A 13,312-nucleotide genomic window follows, 5' to 3' on the forward strand; every position below is an offset into this window, starting at 1 on the left:
ACTGTGCTAGCGATGACGGTTTTGTCATAATTCTCATGAAGGTGTGAGAGTCGAACCTAGCTACCATTAGCTCATTGCTTTATTCCCGAGTTACCCTCCACGAGGCACACTCTGCGGCACATGTGGACATTATGCTTGCAGCTGTTTGCTACCTCACAGAGGCTTTCTATTTAAATGGATGAAATATGACAAGGGTCTGGCGGCACGCTGGTACATGTGGTTAGAGCATTTGCCACGTACTGGTCTGAATATTGGCTCGGGCCTGCCTGTGCTCTCCCCACGCTTGTGCGGGTTTTTCTGTAGGTACACCATTGCTTATAAGTGTAAAGGTGAGTTTAACTAGCGTATTTGTGGGACCATAAGGCGCACTTAGAATCCTTGAATTTTCTCAAAAATGGACAAGTGCGCCTTATGTATGGATGTTGGCTTTGCAGTTGGTCTTTAATTCAAATTCCTTCCCATTTACTTTCACGTTTGCGTTCTCATTCGCTTCCGCGTCTAATTGCTAGCAGTCGTACATGTTTATTCCATACCAAAAGTAGAACTACTTCCTGCTTCCGTGTCTAGGAATCATGGGAAATGTAGTCCTACTAGCCTAATGCTTCAGTCAGAGCCATAGCGAGGTGAGTGTTTCTGGCAGCGCGTTTCCAATGCTACAATGTGGGACAATATCATTGCAGTCTGGGGGATAGCTACCGGGACCGAGCAAAGGTTTAGATAATGCAGAGTGAGGAACATGGCGTATCTGGTGAGTATACTGACTTGTTTACAGCTGGTGAACTGCGAACCATGACATAGAGGTAATAATGTGTTAATAATTTCACACATAAATCGCTCCAGAGTATAAATCGCACCCCCGGCGAAACTATGAAAAAAAAAACAAAAAAACACGATTTATAGTCCGGAAAATTTGGTAGTATAATAGTGCTAAATCTGCCAAATGAACATACTATACAAATAGAATGAACTATTTGACATGTCAAATCCAATACTTCACAACGATAAAGCGCCTTATAATCTGGTGCGCCTTCTGTATGAAATGTTTGACGATAGAACCGTTGATTGATATTGCGCTAATAATCCAGTGTGCTTTGTGGTCTGAAAAATACGGTAGTTGCACGTCTCTGTGCCCTGTGATTGACTGGCGACCAGTCCAGGGTTCTGTAAATGGACAACTCTATGACGAGGGACAAACATTTTATCCGATTTAACAAATTCAGTCCGAGCCAGATTTATGTACAGTATGTGTGATGGAGAGTTCACTTCACAGGTGCGTTGGTCTCAGTGCTTGACTCTGACTCTTGATAAATCTTCCAGCTGGCTAAAGGAGTGATGAAAACAGACACCGATGTGAATGATAATTACATTACAGCCTATGAATTATTGATGTAATCATTGGCTCGTCAGCTGCAAGAGCGCTCAGACTCTAAAGCCCCCGATAAGGGTTCACTGCCGGTTAGGCAAACAAAACGTGATTATTTTAAAATGGTAGCAAAACAACGTGTAAGGTGAGAGTTCGGTGCACACATACTGCATTTACGTTACATTGCTCAAATTCCAGTATGCATATGGGCATGCTTGCAGTTTATTAGTGTTATGCTTCCTCATCCACTTGATTGGCTCCTGTATTTACATTGGACTTGCAATGCTAAGCACACTTGAAGGCTTACAGAGTGCTTAGCGACTTCACAGAATTGTCAGCAGTGTAATCGTAACCCCCTGGTGGGTTTTGCTTGAGAGCCATTAGTGCTGTTACTGTCTTTGGGGGACAAGACGGACTGGCTCAAATGATTTACCAGCATCTAACGTCACAATGTTCTCCATATCACGGATTTTGGCACCTCGAATAGGATAGATGTTTCGACAGTGACTGCATGGCACAATTCTTGGTAGGGGAACGTTTACAAACAGCCGCCACCATAATCTGCACGCGTTGCAAAAATCATCCCGTTTTTCTTGGCCACGCGCATCACCCCAAAGTATAAAACGACAAAATTTGTCCGTCTCTTTTCCACCAATGAGAACTTTCCACTTTTTACCGTGCCAAGCTGGCGGACACAAATGAGGCCTGCTGCGGCTGCCATGTTTCAATGGGGCTAAAATAGTTTCTCCATCTGCAGCAGCCGCTGCTGCTGTTCCCCTGGCTCGTGTGTTATGGGAATGTGTGTGTTCCTGTTCCTCTTGAGTGTGTGGTATGCTTTGGTTATGGCTGGCGCCAAATTTAGTCACAGGCAGGGAACCCGGGTCTGGCTGCTTGCTCTGAAGCCCTATCAGCAGACAGACCTTCCCTTGACCGCAAATTTGTCATTAGCCATAACCTTTAGTTCATTCCCATCAGGCAACTTAAAAATGTAATTGGTTACTCTGATAACATTGTGGAAACGTGTCATCGTACCGATATATCTGCTTGTAATTGGAGGCTACCTACTACACGTATTTTTCGTTTTGTACACAGGCATTGTGGACCGCTGAAACATTTCAAAATGATACACGTACATGTGCAACATACAGCGGTAGCTGATAACATTAATGCCAAATAGAGGTGCAACGATTAATCGACAACTAATCTATTATCAAATTTGATTAATAAAGAGTTTGATACTTGATTAGTCGTTGAGGAACCTTGTTTGAGCCAAAATGGTTTACATCCTCTTTATGTCAGCTTCTGAGCAGTATTTACAATATTCTCAGATTTCTGTAGTTTTACATGAAAGCAAACTGATGCTCTCTGTGTTTTTTTTTTTTGTTTTTTTTTTTTTACAAAGTATGACATTTGCAAGCATTTACTACTTTTACTTTGGAAAGCAATGATCATAATTTTTGGTCCAATTTTCTGCTATCATCAAACCTGTGACTGAATCCTAATTTGTTTGTCCATTTTTTATACTGTCAATTTGAAATAATGTTTTTCAATGAAAATCGACAAAACAATTGACAATCGATTATTCAAATAATCGTTAGTTGCAGCCCAGCCCTCACACCAAATACTTAGAAGTTAAAGCTGCTCTTGCACCTATAAAACCTTCAAACGTGACGTACCAAACTTGTCATCAGTGACGATGTGTAACTTTTGATAGAAACTATACTCAATACTGCTCGTTTAATGCCATTTTTTAACACCAAAGACACCATCTTGGCGACTTTAAACACGCACAAACACACTTTGATTCCCTGTTATCTGTTCCCTCGACTGCATAATTGCATCAAATTGAAAGCAGACGAAACATGAATGAACGTAGCGGACGATGACACACATGTTCGTGAAAGAGCCTGGTCGGACTTCAAAGTTGCTTCATAGATGCCGACGTGAATAGCAGACAGGTAGATGAAAAGAGTTTGAGCTCATCGCAGGCAAACACACATGCGCGAGGAGAACACAAAAAAGGTGAGCTGAGAGAGTTGAAAGACACTTTGACTTACCGCCAAGGCCTGCAGCCTCTCTTTGTGGAGCTGAGCCTCCTCACACGACATCCTGAGAGGGGAAAGCAGGGGAGAGGGGAGGTGGGGAGGGCGAAAGGAGAACGAGAGGTGAGACCTCGGGAGAGCTGGGCCGCTAAATGTGAGAGAGACCGATGGCGGGTCAAGGGGGGGGGGGGGGTCGAGCAGAGAGGGCACAGTAGGTGTCCGGATAAGGTCCTTCCTCGGGAATAATCCAACAGACACTGGAGAGCTAGCAAAGATCTCTCGTTCACCGGCCACGAGCCTCCCACTTTCTGTCGCGATCAGCCACTCTTTCTTTTGGACCGCCGTCTCTCCTCCCATTCGCCCCCTTGCTTCCCTCCCTCTCTCTTTTTTTAGGCAAGAGCCCATGTGTGATTAAACAGCTGGGAGGAGGAGCGGCTGAGGGAGAGGGAGAGGGAGAGTACCGGACAGGGTGAGACATGAGGGAGCGGGACTACCACCCAAGGGTTACAAAGAGTAAACAGATACTGGGAAAATGGGATTTTTACTTTCTGTCTGGACCGATACTGGACCAATAGATCAGATGAGATAGCAGCTAAATTAGCTAAAAAAAACAAAACAAAACAAAACACCAGTGCAGTTCTCAGTGAACCTCACCAGTGATCATCCAACTAGCAAATGGCTATTTGTGTATTTTTATTTTAAAAGGTAATTTAACAAAAAGACACAATACCGTGACTCCAGCGAAGGGGCGGAGCCAGAACTGGAAAAATCAGGGTGGGCCTGAATGTCCCTCACTGAGCACAATCCTCCTGTCCCGACACATCGTATATTCAAATATAATGACAAACTGAATCAAATGAAGTTCAGATCTTCCATAGACCTAAACTACAATTATGCCATTCTTAATATTCAATAAAAGAAAAAAACACAACAAAACACAAATTCAAAAATAATTTACTACAAATTTAAAAGTATATATTTTTTCATGAATCTCACTGGGTGGGCCTAAGTGTGCACAGGACCACCCAGGCCCACCCATGGCTCCGCCCCTGCTCCAGCTGTGTCATTCAGCGATACATCGATAGATCGGGGTCACCCGTTCATGATCAGACAACCGATTAATTGCTGGTAATTTCTACACTCTAAAAGCAGCTTGGTTAAAAATAACACAATTTGGGGTCAGAAATTTGTCCGATACACAAATTGGGTCAATTTAACCCACTTTCTTGCATTGTTTTGTACAAAATAGCCCATTTTTTGGGGGGTTGTTTTATACAAAAACTACGCATTTTCTGTGTTGTTTTCTGCAAAAACAACCAAGAAAATGGGTCAAATTGACCCAAGTTGTGGATCGGTCCATTTTTGACTCAAAATTGTGCTTTTTTTAACCCAACTGTTTTTGGAGTGTATGCTAGGATGAATCATTCGAATTTTCAAAATAACACACTGCCCTTGTTCTCCAAAACAACGCGTACAAACATTTCCAGATGCAACAGCCTCATCAGTGGCAATCATCAGGGTGACATCATCATTATGAGCCCTCCCAAACTTGACTGCGGTTTCCAGGTGAAGGGCTCAGCCAATAAATCCAAATGCCAGACAGGCTCGTATTATCTTAAAAGCATAAGTGATGTCATTTAACCGCAGGAACAAAACCTCATTGTTGAATTACTTTATGTACATCATAAATCTGATTAAGATGTTTGAATGGATCACGGTTTTGATTCAACTTGGAACATTTTGGACCATTATAATCATTTCTCATCGTTATTATTTCAGGAAAAGTTGAGTGATTTTTGCTGGTTGGTTCTTCATTTATATCAGGTAAAACATTTTGACAAGGTAAATAAAGACACCATCAAATTCAATATTCGGCCCTTAGTCAAGAAGGCTTCTTTTATTTTGGATTTTGAATCCATTGTATTTCACGTGAACGCTATCTAGGCACAACATTTTACAGCAGTTCTATTTTTGGAGAGTCAGTCACACTATTAGAGTGGACCACCATGTTTTAGCGAAGATAAATGGGCAAATTATTTTCAATTATTAATTGAAAAAAAAAAAAAGGTTTTGGTGAGAACGTATTTGTGTTTAAGGTGATGTTATCAGTGGCGGAGCTCGACTTTTATCTTTGGGGTGGGCATGGCTCTGGGGCTCTGCCAAACAAAATAATTGAAAAAAAAAAAAATCTACAAACACCAAATATTCTTCAGAAAACTGATAAACATTCATTATATGTTCTGTACAGGGAATGTAAGGAACTGTGGAAAAAAAAATCACGGAAACATCTGAAAATACCCCCAAATTATCGGGCCTGGAAACTTGGGGGGGTTCCAACATATTTCATGGGGGGCCAGTGCCCCCGTCGGCCCCCTTCTAGCTCCGCCAGTGTATGTTATCATCTTTATTTCTTGCTTTTCCTCCAGTCTTCTCTTTGATTGCCTGCTGCCTGACATTCTACAATCCTCCTTTCTTTTCTTCATTTGACCCCATCCTCCCTCCATCATTGTATACTTTTCCGACTTGTATACTTCCCTTATCAGCCTCCCCTCCTAGCTGCCTATACCTGTCTCCTTCTAAACATTCGGTCCCGATCTCTTTCCTACGCTATCAACCTTTATCCCTCTCCTTACTTTCTCTGCCTCCTTGCAGAGGCTGACGTCCTTATAAGGAAAAAAAAAACCCTAGCAGTAGTGCCGGTAGACTCACTGGGGGAAAACAGAAGCATGTCACACACATACGCACACACCTACACTGTACACGCAAACGCGCTCAGACATAAACAGACTTTGAGTAGTGAGAAAAACAACACAAAAAAAAAAAAAAAAACCCGCAGCTGGACAGTCGTTGTCGTGTTACCAATACATGAAAAATGTTCTTTCAGTGCATTTTGGGATTAGGAAATTTGAAGATATCGCAAAACCTTGAGGTACAGGTGACCCAACTTGCGGGTTTGTCCAGATACATTCTGCCGATTTTTTTTTTTTTACTTTGACTTGCAAGCAAAAATTTGAGATGCGAGCACTGCATGGTGGCAGTGAACACAACTCAACTCACTTGGGCAGAGCGTGCATAATTCTTCAAAAATGAGGCTTCAAACCGTAAACTAAACGTAAAAGCGGTGGTGCAACACATGTAGACAATAGTGTTTTGAGCAACGAGCGTGGTCGCGGAAGCAGTGAAAATGAGAGTCACGCAGCAATGCTATTCCTCACATAGTGGTTGAAGGCTTTTATTTACTTACAGTCCATCTCTTTGTCCACCCCATGAGGCGGCCATTTTGTCACTTCCGTTTGAATGAAAATAACATCGCAGTTGCCCAGGTAACAACCGATCACGGCTCACTTGTTTTCTGAAGCTGAGCCATGATTGGTTGTTCCCTGAGCAACTGCGATGTCGTTTTTCAGTCGACAGAAGTGACAAAATGGCCGCCCCCTGAGATGGACAAAAACGGGTGTATTGTACTACTTAACTCATTACTCTCTACTCATGACTACTACTCTCATTACGCTACTCAACTTAACTCACGTCTATTAGTCGCGGCCTGTTTATTGGATTTGTGGGGGAAGGGGTTGCTCTACTCATATGATATATTTCATACGATATATTTTCAATTGCCAGCACGGCAGTCAAAGCCTCGCGTCTGGCTTCTCCCGGCAACCTGGACGAGCACCAATCACGCCGCGCGTCCGCCTGGCCTGCGCACACTCTCGTTCCGCGCACGCTTCTTCTACTTCTCGCAAGCTTTTCGATTCCTCGGGCCAACGCCGCGGCGTTCCGACACGGTCGTGCCGCCTCCTTCGTCACCTGGGAAAACGCTGCCGGCTTCACCCCAACTCCGTTCTTGTCGCTTTTCACAAGTTGCCCGCCGCCAGGGGACAACGGCATCATTGTTCGCCTGCATCGCCACGGCGACAGGATGACCTCACTGCGGAGTCAGCCCGGCTCCGCCCACCCTCAATCCCGACTCAGGCGTAATGGCCTCCAGATGTGGAACCAGAAGCAGAATAACACGCGCACACACACACACACACGCTCATAGGGAAAATAACAACATTCACAGGGTGTAATGGAGGAAGCGGCACTTAGTAAATATCCACAATAAAAGTCAATTGTGAATGCGTAACAAGTCCTCTTCTCTGCTTTCATAGTCTATTGGAACACAATCAGAACGTTTAAACAAATCTGGAAGCATTTATTTGACGTTTGCGTGTAAACGGCGGCTCGCAAAAGTATGCAACGCAAAATAGCTGCTCTCAGTTGTGCAGGTCGGGGATGAAACACTCTGATAGTGAGAAACTAACCCCCCCCCCCCCCCCCGGCCCCCGCCACAGGCCTGTAAAATGGACTCTTCTAAATTGAGGATTAGCATCAAGGTCAGAACTATGATTACCGTGTAAAATTGTTGGCCTACTCTGCGATACCAAAATAATAAAAAAAATGATGTCTATTGAAAGTTGGGGCCTGTTTTTTTTTTTTTGTCACCCTGTATATTTATTAGGGAAAAACATCAAAACTATTTTTTCTTTGTGTTTGCAATTTTCAAAATACGCACAGTGGCAATGTGAAAGTGGCATAAGCCGGTCTGCAGACAAAAATGATTGGATTTATGACTCTGTACTGCCAGCCAGAATATGTCCAGCAATAGCATGATACAGTACACCCACCAACATCTCCCACTCTTCTCATCTTACTACAGCATCGCCGTGGCTACTTGCCTCCTCAATCTCAACAGCACATTTTTGGCTACAGTTGAATGAAGGGGAGGCATAAATTTAGATATGGGGTGTGGGGGGGGGAGGTGGGGGGGGACAAATGGCCCGATAACACATATGCTGCCACATACAACCACAATGCAAGCTGTCCTGTCTCTTAAAGCGACAGTAACAGTCAGTGGCACCACCCTTCAGTCCCAGCGTCCTTAGAAAAGGTCATTTCTTATTTGTCTTCATGACATTACAGACAAAATCCGAATCTTACCACCCTGAAAGACGATTTGTATAAGGCACAGATGGGACTAGAAAAGCACTTGTGAGACCGCAGACCTCCTCCAATCATGTGGTGGATCAGCACCAAAATTGTATGATGCATTATTTATTTCGAAATTAATTATATCGTAACGGGCTGGGCTGCCATTCTCTGAAGCCTCATTTTTATGTCATCCTGTAGCACTAGGTGTATTTTTGTTTGTGTCTTTAAAAACGGCAATTAAAGTCAAGTCAAAAATGTTTATGATGATATGCAGAGACCGTCTATGTGACGGACCGCTCCGTCTATCCGCCTATGAGGGACGCCCATTCAGCTGACGCTTGAAAAATGTTAAAATAGACAGGCTAAGCATAGTCGGAAGCCCACGTATTAAATCCGTGTTTCGTATCTAGTCGGTCTTTAGTATATATTGCGCAACGAGGCTTTGATGGCCGAGGTGAGGAGCAATAGTGAGTTGGAATGGCTACTATAGACAGACCGGCCTATAGCATATACATATACAGCTTTATGTGATTAGAGACATTTCAGGGCCCTGGGAGATCTTGAAGCCACTTTTTTTTTTTTTTTTTTTTTTTGCCTCCTGCTAAATCTGCCTCTACTGGAGATAAAAAAAAAAAAAAAAATCCATTTCCGTAAAACATGTTCAAATGTATTCCACGAAGTGGCCCGCAGCTGTGCTGACTCTGTGCTGAGGTTGGACCGAGACTGCAGCCTGCACATCGTCAATGCTGAGCATGCAACATTACACGCACACTCAATCGCACACACCCACTGCACTGTATTCCGGTGTTCAAGTTATGGATAGAAATATATCCAAGAAGAGGGGGACACATACATGACACCTGTGACGACCGACGGCGACGGATTGTTACACGGAGCTCTGCAGGGGGAGTGCGAGCGTGCCCGAGGCGAGGCCAAAAAAGGGAGGAGTGCACACCGTGTTCCGCGTGTCTCCTCTCCAGTCATGACTGAGCAGCAGCCTCACCGTGACGGGGCTCTGGTTCCCATGACAACCCCTGTCAAGTGGAAGGGGCAGAAATGGAGGAGTACATGCAGGGAGAGGGGAGACGCGGGCAAAGACATGGCTCGAGACGAATGATGAAGTGTCCGCTCACCGTCCTGCCGCCGTGCCGTTCCTCTGCACTGCCGTGTCCGACATCATGGCCGCAACACCCTCTGCTCTTCTTCTCTTCTCCATTCCCCCCCCCCCCACCCTCCTTTTCTACTTCTCCTATCCGCCGCCGTTCCTTTCCTCCTCCTGCCCTCTCCTCCTCCTCCTCCTCCTCCTCCTCCTCCTCTCCGTCCTCCTTGTGCTTCTCCTCCTCCTTGCTCCTGCCTTTTTAGCGAGTGTTCGTCACGCTATGTGCGAGCGAAGCCGCTGCAGCTCCTGCCTCCCTGCATCGCCCCGCTCCAGAAGGGATGGAGGGGAGCATGCTGTGTGTGTGCACGGGAGAGAGAGCATTAGCGGAGTCACTTGTATGTCAAACATGCGGAAATACTACTCCAGTGGTAGATGCCCTGCTTTCAAAAGCGTACTCACATGTACGCTAATTGTACACGGTGATGACCTGCAGATGACATGCGGAAGTCAAGCCCCTCCCCAAATCTTTTCAATAATATGTTCTATGTGCCTTCACTAGTCTAAACATAGCATTGTGATTAATATTGTGTTTGTGGGATATGAGTTAACCCATTAAGGCCTAAAGCGCCTTGCGCAACATCTCCCCAAAAGTCTATAGTATAGACTCTACGTGCTCCCAGAGATACAATACCGACAAAATAATTGATATCTCAGATCCTGTAGCAGAAAGAAACATAATTCCGAAAGAATTTGAGAGCTGTATTATTATTTACTGTTTCAATCAAAGATATAAAACTAAAGTGTCAGTGTACAGAAGCACTATTTTTAATTTAAAAAAAAAAAAAAAAAAAAAAATCGAGTGGTAAATATCATCCTCTATTCTGTTACAAAGACATCGATATCGTCATCGTCTACAAACACGTGTTAGGCATATACACGTATATCACGTGTATAAGCGTATACAAACATATGTCACGTTCGACTGGTTCCATTGGTTCAAAGTCGACAGCGCATTCTCTTTTTCGTTGCTGTTACTTATTTCAGAGCTCCCGTAAATCGTCCATTACTGCCCTGAAAAATTCCGGGACACCCTCGGCGATCGCACGACACCGTCACGCGTGTATTCAGGATGCACATCATTGGCTAAGAGACGAGAATTGGATGAACAAAAGAAAAAGACGTAAACGCTTTCCCGGCTTTAAAGGTAAAAGGACGTAACAGCGCTCCCAGCTCGAGTGGTAGAAACGCGGTCATGTGCTTTCAATGGGTTAAGCAGCAAAATTCACCCGTTTTTAGCCATCTCGGAGGGTGGCCATTTTGTCACTTCTGTCCGATCACAGCTCACTTGTTTTCCGAATTACCCAAGCCCCTGAGCAACTGTGATGTCGTTTTCAGTCGACATCAAGTAGCAAAATGGCCGCCCCCTGAGATGTACAAAAATAGATGGATTTTACTGCTTAACTCTTAGTCCATCCAGAAGCAACCACACAATAATTCCAGGATGAGCAATAAACAGCACATGGACATCTTGAAGCAACAGGAAACATTTCAAGCCCCCAAGAATGTGGCCACTTGTGCGAGAAGAAGCCACTTTGGAAACGGACGCACATAATCTGCGGCGGATTTACAGCCTGCGCCACAGTTGGAGCTGCTGTGTTAGTATCAAAAATGTTTCATGCTCACAACGTAAGTCCATGCTAAAAAGATCTACCAGAATGCTTCAATTGAAATATTTAATTACACAGCATTTCAAGGAACCAAAGTGAGATGAAATCCAGTCACAATAGCCAACATCTTTTTTACGAGTGAACGTTCACAATGGATACCAGACGCCTCACTATGGGAAAACTTCGGAATTTTTCCTTTGGCAAATAAAAGGTACAATCATTTTAAATGAGTAAATCACCAAAATACATTTCAATCATATAATTGATTGTCATATTCACAGTTCACTAAAACAAAGAGCACATTTAGTTCTCTTTCCAATAGTTTTGAAACGGACTAAAACGGAAGCCCTCGCAAAGAGCCCCATCAGAGGTTTTCACGAGCCAAAATGTTTCGCATTCTTGACTGACGCACACTCGAGATCAAGTCTTCCGGAGGCACTTTCTTCTTCTCGTCTTATCTGCCTCTTCTCTCTTCCCTCCGTGGCTCTCATTCATGTGGGCTTCATTGCTATCACGTTTTCAGCGCGGGCCAGTTATCCCAAGGCCGCTCCTCAAGTTCAAGCAGTGACCTTACGTACACTCACACCCACACACACTGCAGTTATAATTGTTTAATCAATTTAACATGAAGTTGCTTGATTGTGGTAAAGCAACAAGTAATGCATTTAAAAATGAATCTGCTTTGTTTTTTGGGGATTGACTTTTGAAAAAGTCACAAGAGTGAGAGACACAAATGCACGTTAGTGATTGACTAGAGCATTGCTGGCTGTTCTTTTGAAGAATGGAACACAGTGCCCCCTTGTGGATTATTACCGTGCACTTGAAAGTGACAAACCTTTTAGCACACCGAGAGCAAATTCTTGGGTACTTGAAAGGGCTACCAGATTTCGAAAGAACAAATTTATTAATGACTGAATCTACGTGAGGACACTACTCATGTTAGTGATGTCTCATAATTATAAGTGGACGCCTAAAGGTATAGAGAAGACAGAACATTGTCGACTCTTTTTATGTCCATTGTGATCACTTCCAATAAAAAAAAAAAAAAACTTCTTGGCTGAGAAAACATTTTTACCACCATTTAGAAATCACTAATTAAGTCCTCACTTATAACATCTTTTAGTCTTTAACGTCACTTTCCTTTTGGTAAAAGACAAATTGTCATAGCTCGTCAACTACATAAAAAAACCACACACACACACTGTTGCCATTTTTAGTCCCTCACACTGTAGCAGTTAAATATTTTATGATTCGGACAACCAGCGTTCATCTTGGAATCAATCCTTAGATATAAAAGAAAAAAACAAATACAAACTTGTCATACAATGCAGGCCATATTAAAACAACCTGCACCATCAAAAGAATACCGTTAGAGGGCACTGTCTTTCAGAATTTCACGTCTATGCAAGACTAAACTGGAAAGCAAACTATCATAGCTAAAGAGATGATCCAAATCTATTGACATTTAAACAAATATAGACTATGTCTCAATGGTAAGTAGTACTGTGATACATTGCTTTTCTGGTATGCTTAAACCAAGATTCCTGTCTTCATACGGCTTCATATGTTCCCTCAATTGTGAACAGCACACATAATAGGTGTTTTTTTTAATTTTTATTTTTATGTCTTTCACTAGTCTGTTGAGTGAAAAGCCTTTAAAGGAGTTTAGGATTCATCAGCTTTCTCAAGGTTCTCATTTGCATCACAGTAAGTTGAATCAAGTCGAAATAGATATCTTTTGCAAAAGCGGCAGCATGAAAAGTCTATTTGACTGTAGTTTAAGGAATTACAAGCTCAGATCATTGAATGTGAGCAATCGTACAAAAAATCCGCATGCATTCCCAATGAAACATTCCACAAAACATGTTCCGCTCATTCTTTTATATAATATACATTTTTATATGTGGGGATTTTTTGAATGGAGGAAACTATCCCCCAAAGGGGCATTGAATGAGATGACAACTGAAACTTTCAAATGAAACTAGAAAGGCCTTCACACAATTCTAAAACAACATTGTCAGTGGCATTCCACTGTGGAGCGTTGTCCTCAACAAATCCATTCATCTCCACCGATTCAAACATCCAACAAGCCGCGGAGCTGTGCGACCCACTTCAGCTGAGCAAATATGTGCTGATGAAAAATTCACCAACATCCTGGGCACAATCGTGG

The 13,312-nt window shown here is 43.3% G+C and overlaps 1 protein-coding gene across 3 annotated transcripts in view; it reads right to left on the reverse strand.

Annotated features, from left to right (window-relative positions):
• Positions 1-9,640, reverse strand: part of palm2akap2 (PALM2 and AKAP2 fusion) — a 68,370-nt gene extending 58,730 nt beyond the window's left edge. Inside the window, exons 1-2 of one of the 3 annotated variants that reach the window (XM_086053414.1) lie at positions 9,510-9,640; positions 3,421-3,472 (exon numbers count right to left, since the gene is read on the reverse strand). In XM_086053414.1, coding sequence (XP_085909540.1) covers positions 3,421-3,472; positions 9,510-9,592 — 135 coding nt within the window. In that variant the 5' untranslated portion in view covers positions 9,593-9,640. Of the gene's footprint in view, positions 1-3,420; positions 4,022-9,509 lie in introns of those variants that run through there. The other 2 variants (XM_086053412.1, XM_086053413.1) reach the window with 2 other exon arrangements.
• Between the last annotated feature and the right edge of the window lie 3,672 nt (positions 9,641-13,312).

This window comes from Filicampus tigris, chromosome 15, assembly GCF_054856515.1.
Source record: "Filicampus tigris isolate MCC_2025a chromosome 15, RoL_Ftig_1.0, whole genome shotgun sequence".
In the NCBI taxonomy this organism is placed as follows: Eukaryota; Metazoa; Chordata; class Actinopteri; order Syngnathiformes; family Syngnathidae; genus Filicampus; species Filicampus tigris.